The sequence below is a fragment of the Schistocerca serialis genome, chromosome 7 (genome assembly GCF_023864345.2).
Source record: "Schistocerca serialis cubense isolate TAMUIC-IGC-003099 chromosome 7, iqSchSeri2.2, whole genome shotgun sequence".
NCBI lineage: Eukaryota > Metazoa > Arthropoda > Insecta > Orthoptera > Acrididae > Schistocerca > Schistocerca serialis.
Genome location: NC_064644.1, coordinates 113,502,329 through 113,529,224, shown reverse-complemented (window position 1 = coordinate 113,529,224; position 26,896 = coordinate 113,502,329). Strand labels below are relative to the sequence as shown.

The 26,896-nt window shown below is 43.7% G+C and overlaps 1 protein-coding gene and 1 pseudogene across 2 annotated transcripts in view; both read right to left on the bottom strand.

Annotated features, from left to right (window-relative positions):
• Positions 1-26,896, bottom strand: part of LOC126412787 (soluble guanylate cyclase 88E) — a 122,460-nt gene that overhangs the window by 70,086 nt on the left and 25,478 nt on the right. For both annotated transcript variants that reach the window (XM_050082561.1, XM_050082562.1), the window contains exons 4-6: positions 26,226-26,431; positions 1,040-1,163; positions 792-933 (exon numbers count right to left, since the gene is read on the bottom strand). In XM_050082561.1, coding sequence (XP_049938518.1) covers positions 792-933; positions 1,040-1,163; positions 26,226-26,431 — 472 coding nt within the window. The remainder of the gene's footprint in view (positions 1-791; positions 934-1,039; positions 1,164-26,225; positions 26,432-26,896) is intronic.
• LOC126413428 (5S ribosomal RNA) lies at positions 5,667-5,784 on the bottom strand (annotated as a pseudogene).

Here is a 26,896-nt window from a genome sequence, read left to right as displayed (position 1 = left end):
TTCGAAGAGATGCGTATACTACATAAAACAATTACAAAGTCAAGCTTCTACATATCGTGGAAAATGTTTTTAAATGCCTAACATACAAAAATATCAGAAGGACAATGGCAGTTCCTTGCGCTAATGTATATGTGGAAAGAGTCTTCAATCACATGAATCAGTCGTTAGAAACAAATTGAGTGTAAATTCGTTGCAATCTGAAGTGTGCGACATGCAACGATTTTTATCAAAAAATTAAGGTTAACAAAAATTCGAAGAAACCTGTAACTATTGGTAATCAATACAGTTTTAATATTCAGCGTTTTATTGTGCTCACTCTCAGCTCAGCAGATTCTTCCGCCGGGCACTGTTCAGTAATTTTGGCAGTGTAATCTGGCAAGCCTAGATACGTGAACAGCAGCATTCGTTCGCTCTGGACCGAGGCACATCATTAGGCAGCAAGGTCCTTTGACCACTCATGTTATGTTGTTGGCAGCGTTATTACTGCAGTTTTATTTTTGATATTTGAGGTTCAGACTTTGAACCTTCACCTTCCGTAAGACCTTTACAAAACTGTCGAGTCGTAGATGGAATCTCAGTCGGAGTCACGACCTTTCGGAGTCGGAGACGATGTATCCCAAATCCAGACACTCCTCGCGCTTCTCTTTCATAGTTTCAAATTGCCTTCGCCCTTCTCCCACTTTTTAAACTCCACACAAGTTCTCCCGTGTACCTTGCTATATACTAAAATTCCTGTGTTTGCCTTTTCATTAAAATACTCATATACTACAATTAATACTAAATTTCCTTACCTTTCAGCCTAAGCTTTTTTTCGTCGACTGAATCGGACTGGTCGCTGAGTATTATCTCGTGTTTCTTCCTGTCCGACGGCCGCTCCGTCAGAACCGGTTCCACGGTGACCAGCTCGAAAATATTGTTTGTGCGGTTCAAGATCTGAAACGGAACCACAGGCGTATGACAGTTACCGAGACAGATCCACGTGCGTAGACTGACGGTTGCCAACACTCAGAAATAAAATACCTTTGTAGAAAGAGCTTACAGTTTCAAATCTGAAGGCAATTAAGGGGCGCACGAGGTCAAACCAGTTTGTAATCTTCTTACTGATGAGGTCAGGCAGAATAACCATGAGAGAGTTCCCGATGCTCCGAATCACCATGTCGTTCCTAAGTAAACAGAAAACATCAACAAGTCATACAACGGTGGACGGCACTGGAGGCTGTTAGCATCAGCAGCTAAAATAACAAAAGACAAGGGTCATTCCGAAGCTAAAGCCTTCCATTTATTTTCACGAAAATTACAGCAGATACAGGAAGCACAATAACATACTTAAATAGAAAAATATCTCAGCTAAACACTGTCGTTTTTCCACATAATCACCACTATTCGTTATTACAGTGTTGCCGACAATCGACAAGAGCGTCTACATCTACATCCATACTCCGCAAGCCACCTGACGGAGTGTGGCGTAGGGTACTTTGAGTACCTCTATCGGTTCTCCCTTCTATTCCAGTCTCGTATTGGTCGTGGAAAGAAAGATTGTCGGTATGGCTCTGTGTGGGCTCTGATCTCTCTGACTTTATCCTCATGGTCTCTTCGCAAGACGCCGCACTCGTAGAAACCTGAACCAGACGAGGCTGACCACCGTCTTGCAGCTTAGAGGCTGAGGTTCGAAAATGGTAGCCACGTAGTCCATCTTTCTTAGGCCCGAAAAGAAGCAAGTCTATAGATGCTAAATCAGGACTACGCGGTAGATATGATGGGACAGCCCAGCCAAATTTGGCATTGAGTTCTTTCATGATTACAACACTGTTGTGGAGTTCCGCGTTATCGAGTTACAAGATGTTATCTGGCCTGACAGTAGAAATTCTTTCGACACGGTCAATGTCGTCTTGTAGCGTTCTGAACTGACAGTTGCTTTAGGCTCCAAGATATCCAGAAGAACCTCACCCTGGCTTCCCTTCAAGATAGTGCGCATCAGTTTGCCTGCAGATAACCGTGTCTTGAACTACTTCTGTGCTGGAGAACTCGCACGTTGTCACCCCTTTGACTGTCTTTTGAATTTTGGCTCGTAGTGATGGCACCACGTCTCATCTCTGTTACTGATGGTGATCAGAAGGTTGTCATCTTCAGCAGCAGTTTCCGACAAGTTTCCGTTCGAAGACGTTTTGGTCTTGTGTAAGCATCCGTGAACCTCTCTCCGACACACTTTGCGATAACTGAGGTTGCGTAACATCTTATTTAGCTGCTCACAAAATCCCTTGGTCGTAATCCGCCGATCACCACGGCTGAGCTGACGAAACTGCTGTTCGTTATGAAGAATGTGAGCTGAGCATGGTAGACTTCGACGTGACTCGTGCACACTTTTTTCACTACTATTGAAACCCAGTACCCACAGCCTCAAATTGCCCATGACTATTGTAACTTCACCATACACCTTTAGCGTGCGTCCACGGATTTCAATTAGAGCAGATTGTTTATCAGTGAGGAATTAAATGGGACATCTCTGATTAACAAGCATCTCGTTGTGAATTTTAAAATTTTCCCGGTGAATTGACTGTTCAAACAAATTTCATGCTTGCAGCCGGTCGTTGTTCAATACTTCGCACAATATTTCAGCTGGACACCTGCCAATCATCTTCAGGTGAGTCGTCGCAGACTGGCGAGAACGTCCTCCGTTCCGCAATATATAGCGTACTGTAACTATTCTGCGCATGCGTCAAAAACTTGATAGATGAACCACACTGCCCGCCGGCAGCGCACTCGCTGGTGGAATAGCAGAACTCAGTCGCCCTCTGCGTTGCTGTTTGCCGCGGCCGTCGACGCACTCTGTCGTCTTCGATTAGAACAAATCGCGGAGATTATGGGATTCCGTGCACTGTCCAGGTGGTAGCCGCCGTCACGGTTTAACAGATTTTTCGCCAGTCGTATTGCTACGGATTCTTTAATAATGGAGTCCCAGAAAGACGTTGCTGTGGACAAAATCATTGTTTTCTCATACTCCATTGAATGTCCAGTAGAAATACAGTGTTCAGCAATAGCGGACTTGCTTGGCTGCAAAAGGCGGGTGTAACGTTGATGTTCAGTGCAGCGTTCTTTCACGGTGCGTGTGGTTTGACCTATGTAAGCCATACCACATTGGCACGGTATCTTGTAAATTCCGGCCTTTCGTAGTAACAGATTGTCCTTAACTGATCCCACGAGGTCCGCAATCTTCGATGGTGGGCGGAAAACCACTTTTACCTGAAATTTTCGGAGGATTCTTGCTATTTTAAACGAAGTGTTGCCAACGAAAGGAAGAAAAGCTAAAGATTGTTCCGGCATGTTCTCCTCTTTATTCACTTCCTGCTTCTTAGTTTTAACTGTTAGTGCCCTGTTAATCTGCCGGATGGAATACCCATTTTCGCTGAATGCTGTCTTTAGATGGGCGAGTTCTTGAGGTAAGCTACCTAGATCTGAGACAGTATGAGCTCTATGAACAAGCGTTTTAAACAAACTCATGGTTTGCGATGGGTGATGCCAACACGATGCTTGCAGGTACAAATCAGTACGAGTGGGTTTTCGGTAAACTGAATGCCGCAGAGAACCATCATTCTTCCTTCGAACCAGGACATCCAAGAAAGGCACACAACCATCTTTCTCTATTTCCATGGTGAACCGGATGTTGCTATGAATGGAGTTGAGGTGATGTAGAGACTCCATTAATTTATCTTCTCCATGAGGTCACACTATGAAAGTGTCGTCCACATTCCTCCAAAAAAAACTGTTGGTTTCAGGGCAGCTGATTCAGGCGCTTGAATGATGACTAGCAGGTGCACCGTTGAAATATCGTGCGAAGTATTGAACGACGACCGACTGAAAGCCCGAAATTTGTTTGAACAAGCATCTCGTTGTCCAGAATCCATTTTCGGACGTTTCCCTGCTGGTGTTAAACACTATATGATAGGAAGTAAAGGCACCGCTATTAGTGGCCCTTAATATACAGTGTGTCCATCCTTCACCTTTATGACAGCTTGAACTCTGCTGGGGACACATTCAGTAAGATATCTGAATGTCTGTGGTGGAATGGTCCGAAGAGCCAAAACCAGAGCATATACCCATTTGGACGCTGCGGTCTGGAGCGAAGTCTACATTCTAGTTCATCCCAAAAGTGTTCCATTAAGTTCAGGTCGGGATTCTGGGCAGGCCAGTCCATTTCGGGAACGGTGCTTTATGACAGGGTCCATTGTCATGCTGACACAGTCATTGTCTCCGAAATGTTCTCCTACTGTACACAGTGCAGAATGATGTATATATCCATCCACATTTAGCATTTTCTTATGCGTAATAAGGGGGTCACACGCTAACTATGAAAAACATGCCATACAGCAACACTTCACTGCTAGCACTAGATATGATGACGGGTCAAATTATCTATGCATTTACCAACCCTAGACCCTGCCATCGGACTACCACACGTTATAGCCTGATTCATTACCCCAAATCACTTGTTTCCAGTCATCCACTGACCAGTGGCATCGCTCTGTACTCCACCTCCGGCGTTGCTTAGTACTGAACACAGGAGTGTGTGGCTTATGAGGAGCCGGTCGACCATTGTACCCCATTACTTTAACTCCCTACACACAGTCATCGTGCCGGCTCGACTGCTGGCAGCACTTTGGGATCCACGGGTGACTCCATCCGCTGATTTCGCTCCATTTTTTTTACAACCACTCTCCGCAGTGCTCGGCGGATCCTGTCCGACAGTATGTGAGGCGCGTCTGGTGCTGGTTTGATTGTGATTGTTCCTTCGTGTTTCTACTTCACAGTTACATCACCAACAGTCGTTGGGAACAGCTTCAGAACTGTTGAAATATCCCTGATGAATCTGTTACTCAGGTGGAATTCAATGACTACTCCATTTTCGAAGCCACTGACCGATCTATTCTGCTGTTATTGCTCCCCTACTGACAACGCAATAACCTCCACCTACTTTCATACTGGCGGGTCCGCCTCTCGTGACATCTGATGATCAATATCGAGTTGCATAAGCGTGTCCGAATACTTTTGATCAGACAGCGTAAGTCGCAGGACAAAGAAATGGTCAGGAAATTAGCTGATAGATTCAAAAATTAATACTAAATAGGAATATACAGAAATTTATCAAGGCGAGGGGCAAGACTGTAAAATTGCCATTTTTGATATGAAGGAGTTCGTCAATTTCGAGACGTGTCATTTCTCAAGTAGTAAATTTTGTGGATAAAAGCACTCCGTCTTCAGGCCACGAGTGGCCTACCGGGACCATCCGACCGCCGTGTCATCCTCAGTGGAGGATGCGGATAGGAAAATGTTCAAATGTCTCTGAGCACAATGGGATTTAACATCTATGGTCATCAGTCCACTAGAACTTAGAACTACTTAAACCTAACTAACCTAAGGACATCACACAACACCCGATCATCACGAGGCAGAGAAAATCCCTGACCCCGCCGGGAATCGAACCGGGGAACCCGGGCGCAGGAAGCGAGAACGCTACCGCACGACCACGAGCTGCGGACTGCGGATAGGAGGGGCGTGGGGTCAGCACACCGCTCTCCCGGTCGTTATGATGGTATTCTTGACCGAAGCCGCTACTAACTGGTCGAGTAGCTCCTCAATTGGCATCACGAGGCTGAGTGCACCCCGAAAAATGGCAACAGCGCATGGCGGCCTGGATGGTCACCCATCCAAGTGCCGACCACGCCCGACAGCACTTAACTTCGGTGATCACACGGGAACCGGTGTATCCACTGCGGCAAGGCCGTTGCCGAAATTTTGTGGATAGCAAAAAAAAATTTAACCACAGAGAATTAATGGTTACCGACTGGATATTTTTATAAGTTGATTACTGTGGAATGAATAAAAACTCTATACTGCTGACTCCAGGGTGGTGAGGAGCGGGGTGGGCGGGGGGGGGGGGGGGTTTGGTGAGTTTGGCGTGATCACTTCTAGCCCCCCTCCCCTCCCCCCACCCAATTGTGGCGGATGCTTGTGGTACTACATCTACATAATTTGGCTCAGATACTCAAAGTCAGCACAGAAAACAGGGGGCATTAGTTACAGAATGACCCTCGAGATACTAATGAATTGCTTAAGGATGAAAATGTGGTAAAAAAAGATTTAAAACAGCGTAGTACAACTAGCAAACCTTTCCCCATCAAATAAATCGAAATTAAATCCACCTTTATAAAATTAAAGCGTTATTCTTCATTTTTCTTATATTTCATGAATAAAAATGTTTCGTTGCATTGTTCCTGTTTCCGAAGTTTTCTGACCAGCACTACTTTGGCACTGTTCTGTCACGTGTAAAGCTTTCTCTTTTCCGTCAAGCCACTCTACGGTTAAAGCGAACACTGTTCGTACATTGGAAATTTCGAAAAGTTCTATTTGTACTCGAGCATAAAAATTTACACCACTGCCTTATGGATATCACTTTATTCCAGTAAAGATTCTGAATATTTCTCCATTTACACTATTTAAAACAAGGAATTTCCAAAGATGATAAACAATACTTGAAATTAAAAGAGATAATGGGACTTGGCGCACAGCTGATTCGGAATTAAAAGAGATAACGGGAAAGATAAACATGTTGAAGCCTGTGCTACTTACCAGTCATTAGTGCTTGAACACATCTCTTTTGTTTCATGACCTTCGCACTTTGTTTTTAATGTGTGTCATACATTTCCAAATTTTAGACGTTTGGTTTGACAGAGATTTTATAAAGCTGACCACCTGGGTTTCTTGTGACATTGCAGATTAATGCCGGCCGCGGTGTCCGAGCGGTTCTAGGCGCTTCAGTCCGGAACCGCGCGACTGCTACGGCCGCAGCTTCGAATCCTGCCTCGGGCATGGATGTGTGTGATGTCCTTAGGTTAGTTAGGTTTAAGTAGTTCTCAGTTTTAGGGGACTGATGACCTCAGATATTAAGTCCCATAGTGCTCAGAGCCATTTGAACCATTTTTTGCAGATTAATATCACACTGGCGGAGTCTTGGTGCACTCATAACATTACGAAATACAACGTATTTTCGATTTAGGTTGAGAGGCAGTGGCACTACGAAGAATTGAATGTCATTCAATGCTTCTGAAGCCGAAAATGTTACTGCATAATCACAGCCGAGCAGAATGGGGTAAGTCCTCGCACCTGGAAGGGCTGTACAATAGCTTCAATGATGAGCCAAAACATTACGAGTACTACCCAGCGTGAGACTGAATGGCTTCTGGTGGCACTGAGGCACGTGATGCGGTAAGGAAGATATGTAACCGGTGCAGGTGTGAATGAGACATAATTGTTGTTGTTGTTGTTGTGGTCTTCAGTCCTGAGACTGGTTTGATGCAGCTCTCCATGCTACTCTATCCTGTGCAAGCTTCTTCATCTCCCAGTACCTACTGCAACCTACATCCTTCTGAATCTGCTTAGTGTATTCGTCTCTTGGTCTCCCTCTACGAGTTTTACCCTCCACACTGCCCTCCAATGCTAAATTGGTGATCCCTTGATGCCTCAGAACATGTCCTACCAACAGATCCCTCCTTCTAGTCAAGTTGTGCCACAAACTTCTCTTCTCCTATTCAACACTTCGTCATTAGTTATGTGAGCTACCCATCTAATCTTCAGCATTCTTCTGTAGCACCACATTTCGAAAGATTCTATTCTCATCTTGCCCAAAATATTTATCGTCCACGTTTCACTTCCATACATGGCTACACTCCATACAAATACTTTCAGAAACGACTTCCTGACATTTAAATCTATACTCGATGTTAACAAATTTCTCTTCTCCAGAAATGCTTTCCTTGCCATTGCCGGTCTACATTTTATATCCTCTCTACTTCGACCATCATCAGTTATTTTGCTCCCCAAATAGCAAAACTCCTTTACTATTTTAAGTGTCTCATTTCCTAATCTAATTCCCTCAGCATCACCCGACTTAATTCGACTACATTCCATTATTCTCGTTTTGCTTTTACAGCGACGAAACGGGCCGGAAATGGGACGGTCCACTGACAGAAGCGACTATGACAAACGGCAGACTGCTATGACACAGCGCCAGTGAACAAAAATCTCAGAATGGTGAAGCTGGTTAGTTGTTAGCATGCTACTGTTATGAGAATCTATAGAAAGTTGTTGGGGACCGTGAAACCATGAGTAGGCGACAACGTTTTGGACGTTCACACGTTATCACAGAAAGAGGACTACGCAGGCCTACCCACTCTGTAAAGCGGGATAGACGGCGATCTGTGGGAGATATGATGACCGAGTATAACGCTGGTGCAGGCACGATTGTTTCAGAGCACACCGTTCAATGCATAATTCTGGACATACGGCTCGTCAGCAGATGGCACCCACTTTGGCCAAACGACATAGTCACTTATGATTGTAGTGGGCAAAGGGTCATCGAGATTTGATTGCACATCAACTGGAAGAGTGGCCTGTTCGGAGGATCACATTTCCTGTTACACCGGGTCGATAGTTGTGTTCTGATAAGCCGCCATTGATGCGAACGGCTGCTAGAAAGAATGAACTGCGCCATGACACAGACTGGTCAAGGCAGAATTATGCTATGTGAGACATTCACCTGGGCGTCCATTGGACCTGTAGTTGTAATCGAAAGTACTACGAGAGCTGTGGAGATAAAGTAGCATGAAAGCTTTTCTCGGAAATGGTAAGGAATTCTAGAAGTTATGCGCTGTGTTTACCACAGGATATTCAGCTGCTTGCTTGGGGGCCATCCACGTGCATGTCTTTGTGGCCTGATTGCCTGCAGAGAACATTCCAGCCACAAAAAAGCACTTTTTCACAAGCTGATCATACCTGCGACCAATGCATGTTTGTGAGACCACAGGCAGAACCGACAAAACACAAGAATTTGAGTAAAGACAGAAAGGGGAAGACTGTGCAGTAAGAGGGGTCGAGAACAAAACCTTTTTCCTATGTGGTATGTGCATGGAGAGCTGCATCAAACCAGTCTCTGGACTGAATACCACAACAACAACAACAACAACAGATGTGCGGATAGCAACATTGTGGAAGGGGAGTTGGTGGCGAACCGTGACTTACCCTGCTGCAATTAGTGTGTATTGAATGAAGTAAATGGACTGATATGTAATGAATGGATTGATGAGTATGAAATCAATAATGTGAAATGGTAAATAATACCGCATATAACACATTAACATCATGATGAATCTGCTATACCCATGACAAACTGAAGGGATAATATAACATCTCTTTCACTTGCTTCACTTACAGTACAAGAGAGCAGAAGTGCTGTGACTAGACAGATGGGAAGAGCTCGAGCCCAGTCTGCATTGTTTCCAGTTTTTCCCCTCTCTCTACAGTGTTCAAAATTTCCCCACTCCTCCTCTCCCTCTGGCATAGGCCAGTTGCTCTTTGTATAAATTGGTAACAAAATAAAAAAAGGCAGGAAATTAAAAAATGGCAGGAAATTCAAATTTTGGTGGGAAGTTCAAAATAGCCCAATTGAGCTCCAGGGTATGCAACGTTCTATGATGTCACTGTTGTAAGTAGGGTTATCATCTGAAGTATAGATTAATGACAATTTATAAAAAAATGCAAGAATTTGAGTTCTCCTGTTGGTGTGAACTTTAAAAATTCCAAATAGTTATACAAGATGGCGACTTTTGTGTACTGACACATGAGCTATGGCATTAGCATCCAAGATGGCTGATCTGAGATACTGGCCTTTTCTGCATTGCTGTGAAGGCAGGGAGAGCATTTTCCATGGTTTCTGGGGACATTGGTTGTGAAGTCTGCTTGCAGCCATACAGGGGTGGGACCACATGCTGAGCCAGGTCTCAGCTCATGCACCACAGGTCGCAGGAGAACTGGCTTCACAACGCTGTATGAGGCCATAGCTGACATATGAGTCTGGCCACTATCTGTCAGCAGCAGCCTTGCACAGAGAGATGCTTCACATATCTGATGATTCGATGGTCTTATACATAGTGGATGACAAGAGTTCTGATTCCCACTGATAATGTGATGGCACTGTATCCATCTCCACAAACTCTCAATCACCACAGGCCGCATGAGCCCAGTTAAAATGACCAGAAACGTGTAAAATTCAAGAGGCACACTTGTACTTTAACCTATATTGAAAAATAGCTGAAAATTCGAAACACCCACTAATCCACAAGCACACTCTCCAGGGAAATTAAGAATCTGAACACTGAACCTCTTGGGGAGAACATGTGCAGTGTCTCAGAATCTGAAAAATCAGAAGTTGCTGTGCTCATAAAATGCACCATGAACAATCTATGCAATGTGAGAGCTATTAAACCAGCAGTAACCTGCCTTATTTAAAGCCAATCATCCTAGTTCCTCCCACATTATTTGATGTTATATACACATAGCATGTATCAGCAACATTAGAGATGTAACGTAGTTGTACGTATTTACAAGTCAACTTGTGTACATCAAGAAATGTGGGAAATACAAAGGTCTAAAAGAATGAACTGTTATGAGAGTTTTGGTCTCTATCATTTCTATGCATAGCATTTCAACTTGAAAAAACTCTGCTTTCACCAGTGACAGAGTGTGGCACCATCCAGTGACTCAATCCCGAATTTATGATAAATGTTTAAACATGTAATGTCAGACACCTCAGGAAACCTGCAAGAACACATGATAGCATGTTTGGTCTGTTGTCAATCCTAAACACCTAAGAATAGTGCTGTGTAGGCTGTAGCAGCAATAGGTTAAGATACCAAGTTGGACTTTTTCCATACAAATGAATATATTGTCATTGACTGAGAGTGTAACTCCTGTAGGTTATCATTCTTACGATTATGCTTCACAATGATATTTAGAAAACTTAGCATTGATCAGTATACTAAAACTACTAACAGGCTGAACTTGGGGATTACACCCCACCACTATTCTCCACATCTACAAAACCCCTGACATGTCTCATCCTCAGCTATGCAAATGTTAAATAGATCTCTGCCCCATCAAAGTTCAATAAGCCCCTCCAAATCCTCAAATACCATGCACTCCATCTCACTTTCCACTTCTGTTTACCTTCTCCCACCTGGAGCCTCTACCATCTCATCAAATTCCTACCACTCTTCACTCACATCAAACACCTCAGGATTTCCTATACTTTCCGCAAATTGTATTCCAATAACCCATTGTCTCCCCTCTGATCACCAACCCTGGTATCCCTTCACAAATACACCCCTCCATCCATACACCTACATATGCTCCATATCCCATCCGAACACAACTTCAATCAATTCCCTCTCCCTGACAATGGAATCTGACCCAATATTTATCCCTCGTACCAACTTTAATTCTTCCCCACCAACCCCACTCCACATCAGGGCTCCTCTCTCCTTTTCCTGCTCCATCTATCCCCATCCCTTCGCCTTTGTAACCACTACTCTACTCAAACAACACACTACTTCCCAACCTCTGTCTATCTGTATGTTCCATTGCCCACCTCAACTCCTACGTATCGTCTCCATGATTTTCCTATCAAACAGACCTCTATCTTTTTCCCACACCCCTCTACCCTCTATGTGGTATTAAATGTCTACGCACAGGTCATGTACAGCATTCACGTAAGTAACAAGCTGCTGATTTGCGTACGCGGTGATAGCGCCCGATAGGGACACAGATGCGTTCCATAGGATTTACATCAGGCGAATTTGTTTGCCTAGACATCAACGTGAGTTTACTGTAATATTCCTCAAACCACTACAACACGGTTCTGGCTCTCAGACACGGACAATTACACTGTTGCCACATGACATAGCCATCGAGGTAGACATCAAGCATGAAGGGATGCAGTGATTTGCAGCTATCAGCGTGTCTTCAATTACTACCACAGGTCCAATGTAAGCACAGGAGAATGTCTCCCACAGCATAATACTGCTCCCACCACTCTGCGTCCGTGACGCGCAGCACGTTTCGAGCCCCCGTTCACCTCGATTGTGGAGACGATCATCGACCTACTGTAGGAAAAATGGATTCACCAGAAGAGCCGACACGTTTTCAATAATAGACGGTCGAATCCCGACTGTCCCGTGCCGACTGCAATCTGACGAGTCGTTGGATCAACATGTGAACACGTAGGGGTGATCTGTTGCGGAATTCCATGTTCAACAATGTGCGGTGAATGGTGTGCTCCGAAACACTTGTGCGTGCACCAGAATTGTGCTCTTTCGGCAGAGATACCACAGATCATAATCTATGCTACTTTACAGAGCAGACAAGCTTCCGAACCCTACATTCTGTGAAGAGTCGTGGACGTCCAACCATTTAGCACCTAGTGGTAGTTTCACTGTCCTATCTCTTTCCGTTGATGCTCACTTATCACTTGAACATTCGACCAGCTTCGCCGTTTTCTAGATACTCGATTACATGCTCTGAGTAATAATAATCCGTCCTTTGTCAAAGTCGGTAATCTCAATGGATTTCGCCTTTGCACCCCACATCTTCGCTAGGGTGCTCTCCCGTCCGTATCTGCTCCGCTTAACGTACTTTTGTTACCGCGTCACGTGCCCGCAACGCCACCAGACGGCATCCAACGTCGCGGTCGGCACTGATCATAATGTTCTGGCTTATCAGTGTACGTTACTGTTCATACATGCATTAAAGATTACTACTAAACTAACTTCTTTTGCTGTTGGAGTAGTGTAGCAAAGTATTACCTACATTAGTATTGATCAAATGGCTTAAGCTTTAAGTTTACGCATGAGTCAATTTCATTTTGAGATTATTGATAGCAGAACTGCATTAGTTCCAAATTATTTGTTTATTTACTTAACTTTGAAATATGCAATATTGAAAAAATGAGTAGTAAGCTTAATTACAACCTGCTCTATTCCCTTTTTAAATACTGATTAGTTCCACCACAATAGTGAAAGGAATAGGATAGCGTTAAAAGGTGCTGTTGATATGGAAGACTTGTGGAAGAACTTGTACGATTACACATTGTACTATGAATATGCCTTACACGCAATTTCCCATGCCGTCTTTCTCTCACTTAGTAATAGTACATTTTAATATATAGAGGTAAAGCTGTCTTCAGCTTGAAGACTGGTTTGAACATCACATTTCTTTACTAGCCACTGTCGTATTGGAGTTGGTACGTTGCTGCCTTCCTCCATCTTTGAGCTGTCTTACAAATAAGGCGGCCTCCAGTACAATGTGGATTTCGAACTAAGATCCAACTCGGCAATTCTCACATTTATAAAACTATTTTCTCTGCAACAACTTTAGTATCCATGAGGTAATACGAAATACCTCCAGAATAAGATTTGTTCCTCGTCAAGCAACATTTATTACAGACCTTATACTTTTTTATGATGCTTCGATTACACAAATTTGTTTAAACGCTTGGTATGAAACAGGTGTGTTATGGCGAAAAGTTAATATTAAAGTAAAAATTGAAAAACAACAATTTAGCATTTTCTTAACAACCTTAATCAACAGTACATTTAAAAATAACTTTTGTTACGTAGTTTTCCTTATCTGAGGGTACGAACAGAGACGTGGAGGGCTGGGAGAGGGGTAGAGTGAGAGTGAGAGTGAGAGGGAGAAGTTGTACAATATCAGAGAACAGCCAATGTTTTGGCAGATGTTGGCTTACAATCAGCAGAGTTACATATTACGTGATAACAACATATGATTTACTGAAGTACTTCCACAAAATATAGATCATCTTTTAATACTGCCACTCTGCATGTAGATAGCAGTTCGATATCAGCTTGCAAATTCCTCTGTTTTCAAGTATCGTATCAGCTTGATAGGGCAACAATCGTTACGTACATAAATTGTGTGGAAACAATGGTAAAAGTGAAAATGTAGGGAAACACCATTTCTCTTACGGAAAGCATTTCCCATACCGTTCAAATGCTTAATGTGCTGTGTAACTCAAGAACTCTTCGCCGTACCCGCTGCGTATATGACATGAAAAGAGTGATATTTGTTTATAGAAATTATAGCTTATTAGCCTCAAGGGATGAGATACCGTAACAGCCTCATAGCGTCTTTAAATTCGATTGCCGACGGCAATTATTTTAATTATTGTTAAGAGACTTATGGCGGGCTGCTATGTCTTCTTGTCACATTTTTTCACAGGTGATAGGAATGTCTAGAGAAGCTTCTGTGACGTTACGAAATCGATTTCTTTTTTTGGCTTATCTAGCTTTGCTTAGTCGTGCTAACGCATCTTAACACTCTAGCAATGGCGCCATTAGGGTCTCGTACTAGCTCATATGTGCTAGTCGCTGGTGGTAATGGGAAAACTCTCCACGTCATGCTTGCAGAAGCCTTAACATGGTGCCTGTCACTCGTTACATGGACCTTCACTCTGCGTCCATTCGATGAACCTGGTCTGGCCGGCATAGGCACCTCTGATGGTTCAGAATTCATAATGTACTGGTGTTTCTTGTCTTCGAAAAAACTGTTTTGATGCGCATCCTACTTTTGCACACGAGAAAACCTAGACGAACATCGTCCCCAAACTTATATTTTAGCCAGAATTGACTGGAAGAAAATGACATCGGTGAAGACCACCCAGAATGGAAACAGTGTCAGACAAATGACAACAGACATCCGAAATTACCGAAAAAGTACCGTGAAACGAAGAAAGATGTTTTGTTGGGAGAACTAGCTTTAGGAAATAAGACAGATGATATTTAAATTATTACTACTGCAACTGCTTCAAGATAATACGTGCAATACAACAGTAAATGCAAATGCTGGGAATCTGTCCACTCTCCAGCGTAGTGACAGGCAGTCACGAAGCTTCCTGACAAATTTATAGTACGACAGTTTGGCCGGGAGCTGTCCTACTAACTGAGGTACACAGGTATGACTCTCGATCCGACTCCAGAACTGCGAGGGCGTCCTGGAAAGTAATATGATCGTATTATTATACGAAAATCCTTATGATTTAGTATTTTTGGGGATCCACAGCTTCCAAATGCTTAATAAACGTACACTTGGTCCTTAGTATGCTTAATCGTGCGATTAACTAATTTCGACTAAGCATCACTATCAAGCACATTTGTAACATCTGTATTTCATGTCATTTTCAAATCACTCTTAATTACAAGTAAAAAGTAGCCATATCGTATAATGTATGTAAATATCGTAAAATGTCTGTAATTAAGAGTGATTTGAAAAATTACGTGGAATACAAATGTTACAAATGTGCTTGACATTTACGCTTAATCGAAATTAGCTAATCGCACAATTTACAGTCTACTATGGACCATGTTTACGTTTATCAAGAACCCTTAAAGATTCTTAAATAGAACAAGAATTATTAACGTTCTACATATTTATTGTTCGTGTTTGCATATTTATTTGTCGACATAGTCAAACCGGCGACGAGCATATTTCTCCCATGAGTGGACCAATTTGCTGATACCTTCACTGTAGAATGTTTGTCTTTTGACGGAGCCACAACCCGACCTCCGCTTTCACCGTTTCATCACTATCGAAGTGAAGGCCTCGAATGTGTTCCTTAAGTTTTGGAAACAGATAAAAATAGGATGGTGATTGTCGACAATGAGCCCAAGGCGTCGCGTTGTTACAGATGTCGCATCGCTTGTGTTTGATCTGCCTCTGTCACGCTCAAGGAGACGGTGCTCCACGTGTGGACAAAGTCTTCGAATCCGAAATTCGATTACAGCGTGCTGTCTCTCACGCACCGAAATAGTTACGATGACACTGCCATGTTACGAGCTACATTTGGAGCCCACTAGTATTGGAAAGTCGGTACAACGCTGCAACGAATGTCTAAGCCGGAGCGGCGACTATGTGAAGAAGTAGCTGGAAGGTGGAGCTAAACGTTGCAAATAAAACATTTTTGATTTTCACAGTGGTTTCCATTTTATGACCGATTGGACCTTACTTTCCGAACAGGCCTCGTACAATCCATTCCTGGGAAGTTATACTGCAGAGTCTTCCACTCGCTGTAGGTACAGTCCTTTCTTGGGAATTTACTGCAATCCCAAATTTTCAATACATTACATTGAGCATTATTTAGGTTTATTCGCAGTGCAAATAGCGCAAAAATTGAAAAGAAAAGAAAGAAAAAATATTTCCTCAGAGTTACTCGGATTACCGTTCTGTATTGTTTCCCTTCATGCAACCGCTGCCTGGAAACTGCTCTAACACAAACGGCTAATGTTTCGATAGACCCGTACCAAAAATCCCATTTTTTTCCGAACGCTTTGCTGGCCAAGCCCTGCGTGCACCATAAATTTGGAATAAATCGGTGATTACAAGTAGGCGCTGTCCCTTGGTAAGGCTTTAAAAGCATCTACACCGCATTGGTTTCCAAAATTACTCTTAAATAAAAGGGAAATTCACGTGACACTCAACGAGACGAAAGTAGAATTAGAGGAAAATTTAGAGAACATAGTAGCTGTGGTGGCAATTTAGATTAATACACTCCTGGAAATGGAAAAAAGAACACATTGACACCGGTGTGTCAGACCCACCATACTTGCTCCGGACACTGCGAGAGGGCTGTACAAGCAATGATCACACGCACGGCACAGCAGACACACCAGGAACCGCGGTGTTGGCCGTCGAATGGCGCTAGCTGCGCAGCATTTGTGCACCGCCGCCGTCAATGTCAGCCAGTTTGCCGTGGCATACGGAGCTCCATCGCAGTCTTTAACAGTGGTAGCATGCCGCGACAGCGTGGACGTGAACCGTATGTGCAGTTGACGGACTTTGAGCGAGGGCGTATAGTGGGCATGCGGGAGGCCGGGTGGACGTACCGCCGAATTGCTCAACACGTGGGGCGTGAGGTCTCCACAGTACATCGATGTTGTCGCCAGTGGTCGGCGGAAGGTGCACGTGCCCGTCGACCTGGGACCGGACCGCAGCGACGCACGGATGCACGCCAAGACCGTAGGATCCTACGCAGTGCCGTAGGGGACCGCACCGCCACTTCCCAGTAAATTAGGGACACTGTTGCTCCTGGGGTATCGGCGAGGACCATTCGCAACCGTCTCCATGAAGCTGGGCCACGGTCCCGCACACCGTTAGGCCGTCTTCCGCTCACGCCCCAACATCGTGCAGCCCGCCTCCAGTGGTGTCGCGACAGGCGTGAATGGAGGGACGAATGGAGACGTGTCGTCTTCAGCGATGAGAGTCGCTTCTGCCTTGGTGCCAATGATGGTCGTATGCGTGTTTGGCGCCGTGCAGGTGAGCGCCACAATCAGGACTGCATACGACCGAGGCACACAGGGCCAACACCCGGCATTATGGTGTGGGGAGCGATCTCCTACACTGGCCGTACACCACTGGCGATCGTCGAGGGGACACTGAATAGTGCACGGTACATCCAAACCGCCATCGAACCCATCGTTCTACCATTCTTAGACCGGCAAGGGAACTTGCTGTTCCAACAGGACAATGCACGTCCGCATGTATCCCGTGCCACCCAACGTGCTCTAGAAGGTGTAAGTCAACTACCCTGGCCAGCAAGATCTCCGGATCTGTCCCCAATTGAGCATGTTTGGGACTGGATGAAGCGTCGTCTCACGCGGTCTGCACGTCCAGCACGAACGCTGGTCCAACTGAGGCGCCAGGTGGAAATGGCATGGCAAGCCGTTCCACAGGACTACATCCAGCATCTCTACGATCGTCTCCATGGGAGAATAGCAGCCTGCATTGCTGCGAAAGGTGGATATACACTGTACTAGTGCCGACATTGTGCATGCTCTGTTGCCTGTGTCTATGTGCCTGTGGTTCTGTCAGTGTGATCATGTGATTTATCTGACCCCAGGAATGTGTCAATAAAGTTTCCCCTTCCTGGGACAATGAATTCACGGTGTTCTTATTTCAATTTCCAGGAGTGTAATTATGGAAATGAATGCTCCAAACCAGCTGCAAAAAGGTAACAGGTTTTCTAACATTTTACATGACAGGCCTGTTTCGTCTTATTGCCTGTATCAGGTGACGTCTAGTTGGAAGTGACGACCATATTGCATCCATAGTAAAATCTTTGTATCACTTTTCGGTAAGTGTAATAGTTCTTGTAGTTACGAAAGGTAAAAATACGTTTTTGTCAGATATTTTGATAGATCAGTTTTGAGAGTTCTTTAGTATGATGCTACATGTTTACAAAGTAAACTATTATACTTACCGAGGCATGACAGAAAGACTTGACTATAGATGCAATATGATCCTCACTTCTAACTAGACGTAAGTACCAGGCCAAGTGAATACGTAAAACAGCCACAATTTATGTACAGATAATCTTATTAATGTTGTTTCGCAGGTCACTTGACCTGAAACAGGCCTGTCGCGTAAAATATTAAGAAACATATTACGTTATTGCAGCTGGTTTGCAGCATTCATTTCCATAATGCCTTTTATCGACGTATACTATGCTGCGGGACCAACATAACGTAAAACATAGGTTAATAATGTTAAACTGGACGATTAAAGTTTTGCAACCAATGAATAAACCTTTTTCACTGAATTTGCTTCATATGAAAAGATTCGTCATACACCATCCACTCAGCCCTCCAAGTGGCAATATCGTAGTACTTTCAGTGCTTCAGTCACAGATTTTTAAGGACAGAAAGGGAACTGCAGTCCCGCATATCAAATTTTGGAATCAACTTTTTCTAACAGTGTTGAGAGTACCGTTTTGCCCTGATGGTGGGTGTGATAGCAGCATTCCCGCTAAACAGACCAGTTTTCCGACGACTAATGAATTAATGACAGCCGGCCGTGGTGGCCGAGCGGTTCTAGGCGCTTCAGTCTGGAACCACGCGACCGCTACGGTCGCAGGTTCGAATCCTGCCTCGGGCATGGATGTGTGTGATGTCCTTAGGATAGTTAGGTTTAAGTAGTTCTAAGTTCTAGGGGACTGATGACCTTAGATGTTAAGTCCCATAGTGCTCAGAGCCATTTGAACCAATTAATGACACCCCGTTTGTAAACACCGTGTCTGTTGGGCAGGAACTTAGGAGTCGCGCTAAAATGTGGATAACTAATTGCCAGAAAGAGTACAACATTACTTTTCTCCACTTAATGCGAAAGGGATTAGTAACTGTTGTGACACGAATTCCTATACATAAAATATTCTCCCAATATATGTCTTATGAGAACTCCATCAACAGAAGTAAAACAATGGTAATGGAATGTAGTCGATTCAAATCACGTGATGCTGAGGGAATTATTTTAGGAAATGAGAAACTAAGAGCAGTAGATGAGTTTTGCTGCTTGGGCAGCGAAATAACTGACGATGGGCAAAGTGGGGGGGGGGGGGGGGATATAAAATGCGGACTGACCTATAGTAAGCAAAAAGGGAAATTGTTAACATTGGATTTAAATTTAAGTGTTAGGATGTCTTCTGCGAAAGTATTTGCCTGGAGTGTAGCTTAGCGCGGAAGTGAGCCGTTGAAAGGAAGCAGTTCAGACAAGAAAAAATGTGGTGCTATAGAAGGGTGCTTAGATTTTTAAAGCGCGTAAATAATGCGATTACTGAATGAAATTGGGGAGAAAAGCAGTTTATGGCACTATTTGAGTGAAAGAAGAGATCAGTTGGTGGGATAAATTCTGAGGCATCCAGGAATAGTCAGTTTGGTAATGGAGAGAAGGCGGGAGTGAGGGTGTGAGGCAAGAAAATGTAGAGGGAAACCCAAGTATGAGTACAGTGAGCAGGTTTAAATGGATATAGGTTGTGGTAGTTATTCGGAGTTGAAGATGCTTGTGCAGGATAGAGTAGCCTGCAGAGCTGCATCAGACCAGTCTTCGGACTGAAGATTGCAGCTGCTACAACAACAACACAACAACAACAACAAAGAGGCCACCATCTCAGGCATAAGTTGCTCGAACTGAATAAAAAAGAACTAAGATCTAGAACAACAACAAGAAAGGGAGCTCTATCTCAGGCATAAGTTGGTCGGACTCCCATGTAGCAGCTATCTGCCGTAGCTAATATTGCTCGGCAAGCTCTAAGGGGGAAAACAGTTAAAGTAAGATTGCTAAAGAAGATCACTTCTCGTAAGAACTCTTCCTTGTACGATTCCATGCAAGGTCCACCAACAACTCGTCTGAAATCACAGGAAACCACCCTCGTTTGATTCAGAGAGAAACGCTGGAACGAACATCCACTAACAATACTCACTTGGTACAAGATACAACAAAGAAGCTTGAGGGATTCGAACTATTGCGCCAAAACTTGTCGAAACTGGACCACATTAGGATGGACCAAGGGCCACCCTAAAGCAGGGGTGTTTCGGTCCATCTGCTGAATGAGACTGTAGAGTGGAAAAGTAAACAATAGATCACATTCGTAACGAGTACCCACTTCAATCATTTGGGGGTGATCTGATTGTCAAATTTGGACATTAACATTATAACTTGTGTGTGTGTGTGTGTGTGAAACCATGTTATATAGTCGTACAGTGTGTTTCCAAAATACTTTTACAAACTTTGGGACAGGTTCGTTAAATAAATACAAGAAAAAAGTTCATAAACAAATATCCGAAGTCTGTTGCTTTCGAGTTATTAAGGAAAGTTTATAATTTAGGTGACTGGAGCTCATCAACACATAAAGTCATAATAAATGCTCGGAATGTCCTCCTCTAGCATCTAAACACGGATAAACTCGCCTAATCATGGACTGTCACACTCTTTCAGATGCTCCTTGACGGTTTCGAATGTTTCCGCAGGCGTCCGTGACTCCTGAATCAAGAGTTTGTACATCTGGGTGATCAGCTGGATAGACCAGTTATTTATGGTTGCCCCATAAACTATAATCCAAAGAACAGAGGTCAGTGGAACGTGCAGGCAATAGAACTGACCCTCCTCTATCTATCCATTTGATACCAGCCAGTGGCAGATAACAGCCAGTGCTTCTCGAATAATGAGACTGAAATGTGTTGGAGCTACATCAAGCAAAAAGCACATGTTGCTTGTTATTTGCAGGGAAACATCTAGTAGTAGATCTTGGAGAATGTTCTGACTCAAGTTCCTGTGGACAGCACCTGTAAAATGTACTGGGAGAACATAAGGCTCTACCAGACAGTGACCTACAATTTCAGACCACACATTAATCTTAAACTGACGCATGACGATTGCGATAGGTCCATATGAGTCGGTTGTGGAAATTCGTTGTTCCATCTCTCCGACACGTTGCTTCGCCAGTGAACAAGACAGACGAGGCAATCAACGGACTGACAGTTTGTGCTACAAACCATCGGCAAAATTTCCCCTGTAGTGGATGATAGGCAGATGTAAGACCCTACACACGTTGAAGATGATACGGACACATGAGTTTCTCGTGAAGTATCCTCCATGCTCAACTTAGCGACATACAACATACCGGGGCTATTCGTTTTTAGCCGGCCCTTCAGTCCGGAACCGCGCGACTGCTACTGTCGCAGGTTCGAGTCCTGCCTCTGGCTTGGATGTTTGTGATGTCCTTAGGTTCAAAATGGTTCAAATGGCTCTGAGCGCTATGGGACTTAACTTCTGTGGTCACCAGTCCCCTAGAACTTAGAACTACTTAAACCTAACTAACCTAAGGACAGCACACACATCCATGCCAGAGGCAAGATTCGAACCTGCGACCGTAGCAGTCCCGCGGTTCCGGACTGCGCGCCTAGAACCACTAGACCACCGCGGCCGGCAACTAACCTAAGGACATCACACAACACCCAGTCATCACGAGGCAGAGAAAATCCCTGACCACGCCGGGAATCGAACCCGGGAACCCGGGCGTGGGAAGCGACAACGCTACCGCACGACCACGAGCTGCGGACGATGTCCTTAGGTTACTTAGGTTTAAGTAGTTCTAAGTCTAGAGGACTGATGACCTCAGATGTTAAGTCCCATAGTGCGTAGAGCCATTTGAACCATTGTCTCTTTCTCTGATAACTGGCTCTACTTTAACAGCTCTTAGGAAGTGCTCTTCCTGGTCAGTCGTAAGAGCAACGCGTGGTCTTCCTCGATCAATAGTATATGATGCTACGGATCCTATATCGGCATCGCGACGATACACAGCACCATAGGTTGGATGACTCGGTTGTCTTCGACCTGGAAACGAAGTGTGATACAGGCGCGCCGCCTCATGTCCTTGACATTGCGCGGCCGTATGTAAAAATCATGTCTGCCCGCTCTTGAAACGAATATCTACCATGTTTGAAAGGAGCACTTTTCGCTAACGAGAGACGAATGTAATCAATTCTCCCTGGCAACACAACTCAGTCTAGGATACAATAAATGAAACGGGTGCATTTTAAATAAGTGAAGTTGTTGGGTTTTACCTGGAAAGCCACTGAACGTTAACTTTCATTAATAACTCGATAACGAATGATTTTAGGGCATATGTTTACATGGACTTTTATCTCTCTTTCTGTAAGAAACTTGTATTCAAGGATAGTAATAAAATTTTTGAAGCGCCCTCTACAAACATAATGAAGTAAACGGTACCTTTTGTTCCTCTCGTTTTGCAATTGATTTATTTTTCGTCATGTCTCTCACTTCAACAGATGCTGCAATAACTTACGAAGATTAGAATTAGAATTTGAATCTAATCAATTTTCTGTGTAGAACGGTCATTGACCTGGAGTACTGAATTTACTTATTGTCGTCCTGTCTTCTGCAGTTCGATTAAAATGTCTTTGTGCTGACGTGTCAGCGAGTCGAGTGAAACTGGCCAAGCACCAGTCAGTTGTACGTTTTTCTTGAGCGCCGCGTGTTGCATTGCCGGCTTCGTAAGTTTATGATGAGACTTGTCAAGAGTGGTTCGCTACACAGTGGCCCCAACTCTTTTCCACAGGTATACTATCAGTCATAATAATTCCTACTTTGGAAGTAACTAGATCGTCATGTACATACTCCGCAAGCCACCGTGTGGTGCGTGGCGGAGGGTACCCTGAACCGCTGCTAGTCATTTCCTTTCCTGCACCACTCGCAAATCGACCGAGGGAAAAAACAACCGTCTGTATGTCTCCGTATGAGCCCTAATTTCTTGTATCTTATCTTCGTGGTCCTTACGTGTGTGTTGGTGGCAGTAGAATCGTTCTGCAGTCAGCTTCATATGCACGTTTTCTAAATTTTCTCAGTAGTGTTCCTAGAAAAGAATGTGGCCCTCCCTCCAGGGATTGCCATTTGAATTCCAGAAGAATATCCGTAATACTTGCATGTTGTTCGAAGCTACCGGTAACAAATCTAGCAGCCCCCCTCTGAAATGCTTCGATTTCTTCCTTTAATCCGACGTGGTGTGGATCCTAAAGATCAGAACAGTACTCAGTAATAAGTCGCACTAGCGTCCTATATGCGGTCTCCTTTACAAATGAAGCACACTTTCCCAAAATTCTTCCACTAAACCGAAGTCGACTACATTCCTCATAATGCTCGCATGCTTGATGCAGGCTGCAATATTTTCTGGCTGCAGCCACGTGGAAAGATATGAATTATTATTAAAACCTTAGTGTTTACAGACAAGGGAACAATTAACTTTCTGAGTCTTTACGGACTCCAGGTGGTCAACCTCAAACACAATGGACACCAGACTGTGCCAGCGCCCCTTGTAACACCGTAGCTCTAATACTCTATTGATTGATTTTGCCTTTTGTTTTATTTAATGTCACATAATTGAGCTTCTGTAAATGTGTTAGATTGAATAGATAACACAAAATTGTATACTCCTTTCTTTGTAAAAACTTTGATGTCATGATTTGATTCTATATAATGTGGTGCACCTGTCATTAAAATTCTTTGTCCCCATTGGAGGGAGACAAAACTTACTGTACATATTTGGAATTTGTTTAAATAGTTTTTATAGAAATGTTAATATGTGCAAACGTTCTGTTTTATTTAAAATGTTTGTTTGCTGTTATGTAAAGAGCTGACCCTCACTTAGGGTTCTTAGTTATTTTGTATGTAAAAGGTGTTGTGGTTCCCCTAGGGAACGGAACTGTGTAGCGCGCGCAAATTGTGGTTGGCCTAGGTGGAAAAGGTGGAACCAAAAGTTAGTCGGGGACGAGCTACCAAACAGTCAACTGCTCATGTAAAAGTTGTGTATTGTGCTGTTTCCGAGAGAAGCTTTTCCTGACACTTTCCAATGCCTCGGATGGATGGATAAAGAGCTGGAACTATTCTGAAATTGGTATCTATCATCGTCACCAAGAAATGACAGAATCCAGCCATTCTACTTGCGAATCCACCTACCAACATGCATTCGCCACCACGTTGCGCAATCACTAGAAAAGAACCAAGAATTGTAAATATGTGAAGTGAAGGATCAGCTCATTGGATGTTTTAGTGTGCGCAAATATAAGGTGACTTATACTCGAACTCTTTTACCTACCTTGATATTTTTATCCCTAGTCACACAACTACTTAGGGTCATTCCCGTGCTAAAGTGATTACCGAGAGTCCTTATTGAAAGAACATTAAAGCTAAGTGTTTTAGCAGAACTGAGTAATATAGTGAATAATGGTTGCTGAAAATAATTTTTCCACTAAAACTGCCTATTAAAATTTTGTTGCCAACTTCTAAAGTCAAAGTTCTCAAAACTGAGGCTTACAAATTTTTGCTTGGTAAGTGATCACAGTGCAGTCTGTTGAAAATCAACCAAAGGTGAGTTATTGTCTTATAATCACATCAAGTTGTGTTCTACTGCAGTAAGAGTTGAGAACTGATACTGTTGCAGGTTACATGTTCATACTTGTTAAGGGCTTGTTTCTTTAGTGTATTGAAAGTGTGTTTAGTATGCGCTGCTACAGTGGTCAAGATTAAGGGCCCCCCTCCACTGAAAGTAGTTCAAATGCACAAAGTTACTTAATTATAGCAAGTTTCAATTAGCCTTCCTATTCAAGTGAACTTCTGTACAATATTGGTCTCCCCTTGTGTATTAAAAGTGCATATTAATGGTGTAACAGGATCAACAGTTTGTCTATTGTGCTCATGCTAGATAACGATTAATAGAAAGACCACTATCTATGAAAATAATAATCTCTTAATTCAAAAGGCAGTGAGAAGTAATCTGTTAGTGAAGTCTATTTAATTTTCATTCTAAATAAAAAGGTATTTAGGTGAGAGAGACTTAACCTATGACCAGTTTATAATCTTGCAGTGAAATACATTTACAATTTTTTGTCAGATAGGAAAATATTTGAAAAGTAATATTGAACTTATACCCAATTTACGATCCTGCAGTGAATATTAATAGTAACATTATTGAGACCATTCAAGAACCTTCAACATCACAGCGCGTCAGCAATCGTTGGTTAATATATTAAAAAACTAGAAACCCGCCTCGATTGCGAAAAAAGGACCTAGTGTTAACCTAGGTTCCGGCGTAGATAACTACACCTTCTTCAGCACAATAAAACCCACAAGTGCCTAAGAAGACCTTTGTCAATGATTAAAAGAACGCCATGGCTATACATTTGTAAACGAAAGGAAAACACAAACAGGACATATGTACAAAGTCAAACCACTACTTAATGGTGTACGATGCACCTCACTCCGGCCTATGTTCGATGGGCCATGACCCGCGATAAACTGCAGGTACAAATGGTCGCTCACTTACACGCCCGACCCGCTACCTATGCACATGCGCGAGACAAGGGAAGTTACTTGAATGCGCATGCACATACGAATATGAGAAAATTTATACATGGGTCGTGGTTAAACAGCCCATATATTCCCCACCGTGAATATATCAAAAAATAAAAAGTAACCGCACACGGTTGCTTGTGCTAGGAAAGAAACATATATGAAGCTACCTATGACAACAGGAGGAAGTCTTAAAAACTATTCCTGAAGCCAATAGTTAGCCTGGGGTGGGGGTAGGGGGGGGGGGGCTGAGGGGACGTAATCTAAAGACGTCGTGGTAATAAAGATATAGGGAAAAAACGTGAGGTGTCCAAACGGGCTAAAATCACCATCATCGTAAAAAGAAAATGAAGAAAAAAAAGAAAGAAAAAAGATGAACAGCTTGACTAACCGCGCTCGCCAATCAGGGCGCGCATGTGCATATCCCCAGATCATCAGATTTACAATTGTTGTTGTTGTTGACTTCAGTCCTGAGACTGGTTTGATGCAGCTCTCCATGCTACTCTATCCCGTGCAAGCTTCTTCATCTCCCAGTACTTACTGCAACCCACATCCTTCTGAATCTGCTTAGTGTATTCATCTCTTGGTCTCCCTCTACGATTTTACCTGACTGATCGGAATATGCTACTCACCCGAAGACGATGCAGAAGGGGAAGATCTCGAAGAGCATGGAGGCGCTGATGGGTAGGTGCTTCTCCTCGCGGGTCATGGTGAGCGAGGCCAGCGTGAAGGCGCGGTTGTCGAACGTCAGCTGGAAGGTCACGTGCACCGTGTCGAACAGTAGCTCCTCGCGCACCAACTCGATGCGCATCTCCTTGTGGTAGAAGTGCCTCGCCACCTGCCCAACGGCAAACAGCGACACGTCAGTAACGACGCCAATCGTCCCCGCCGTTCCTGCACTATATCCAGACTGAGGACAGGCGCGGCTCGCGAAGACCTACTGCGCGAGTACGGCCCTATAGGTAGGTGGTTAGCGACCTATCTTAGACCATGATTGCAATCAGACATTAGCTGGTATCCCCGTCCACCATCTGTTGCCTCTCCCCCCCCCCCCCCCCGCACGTAACTAAAATGTACACTACTGGCCATTAAAATTGCTACACCACGAAGATGACGTGCTACAGACGCCAAATTTAACCGACGAGAAGAAGGGAAGAAGATGCAGTAATATTCAAATGATTAGCTTTTCAGAGCATTCACACAAGGCTGGCGCCGGTGGCGACACCTACAACGTACTGATATGAGGAAAGTTTCCAACCGATTTCTCATACACAAACAGCAGTTGACCGACGTTACCTGGTGA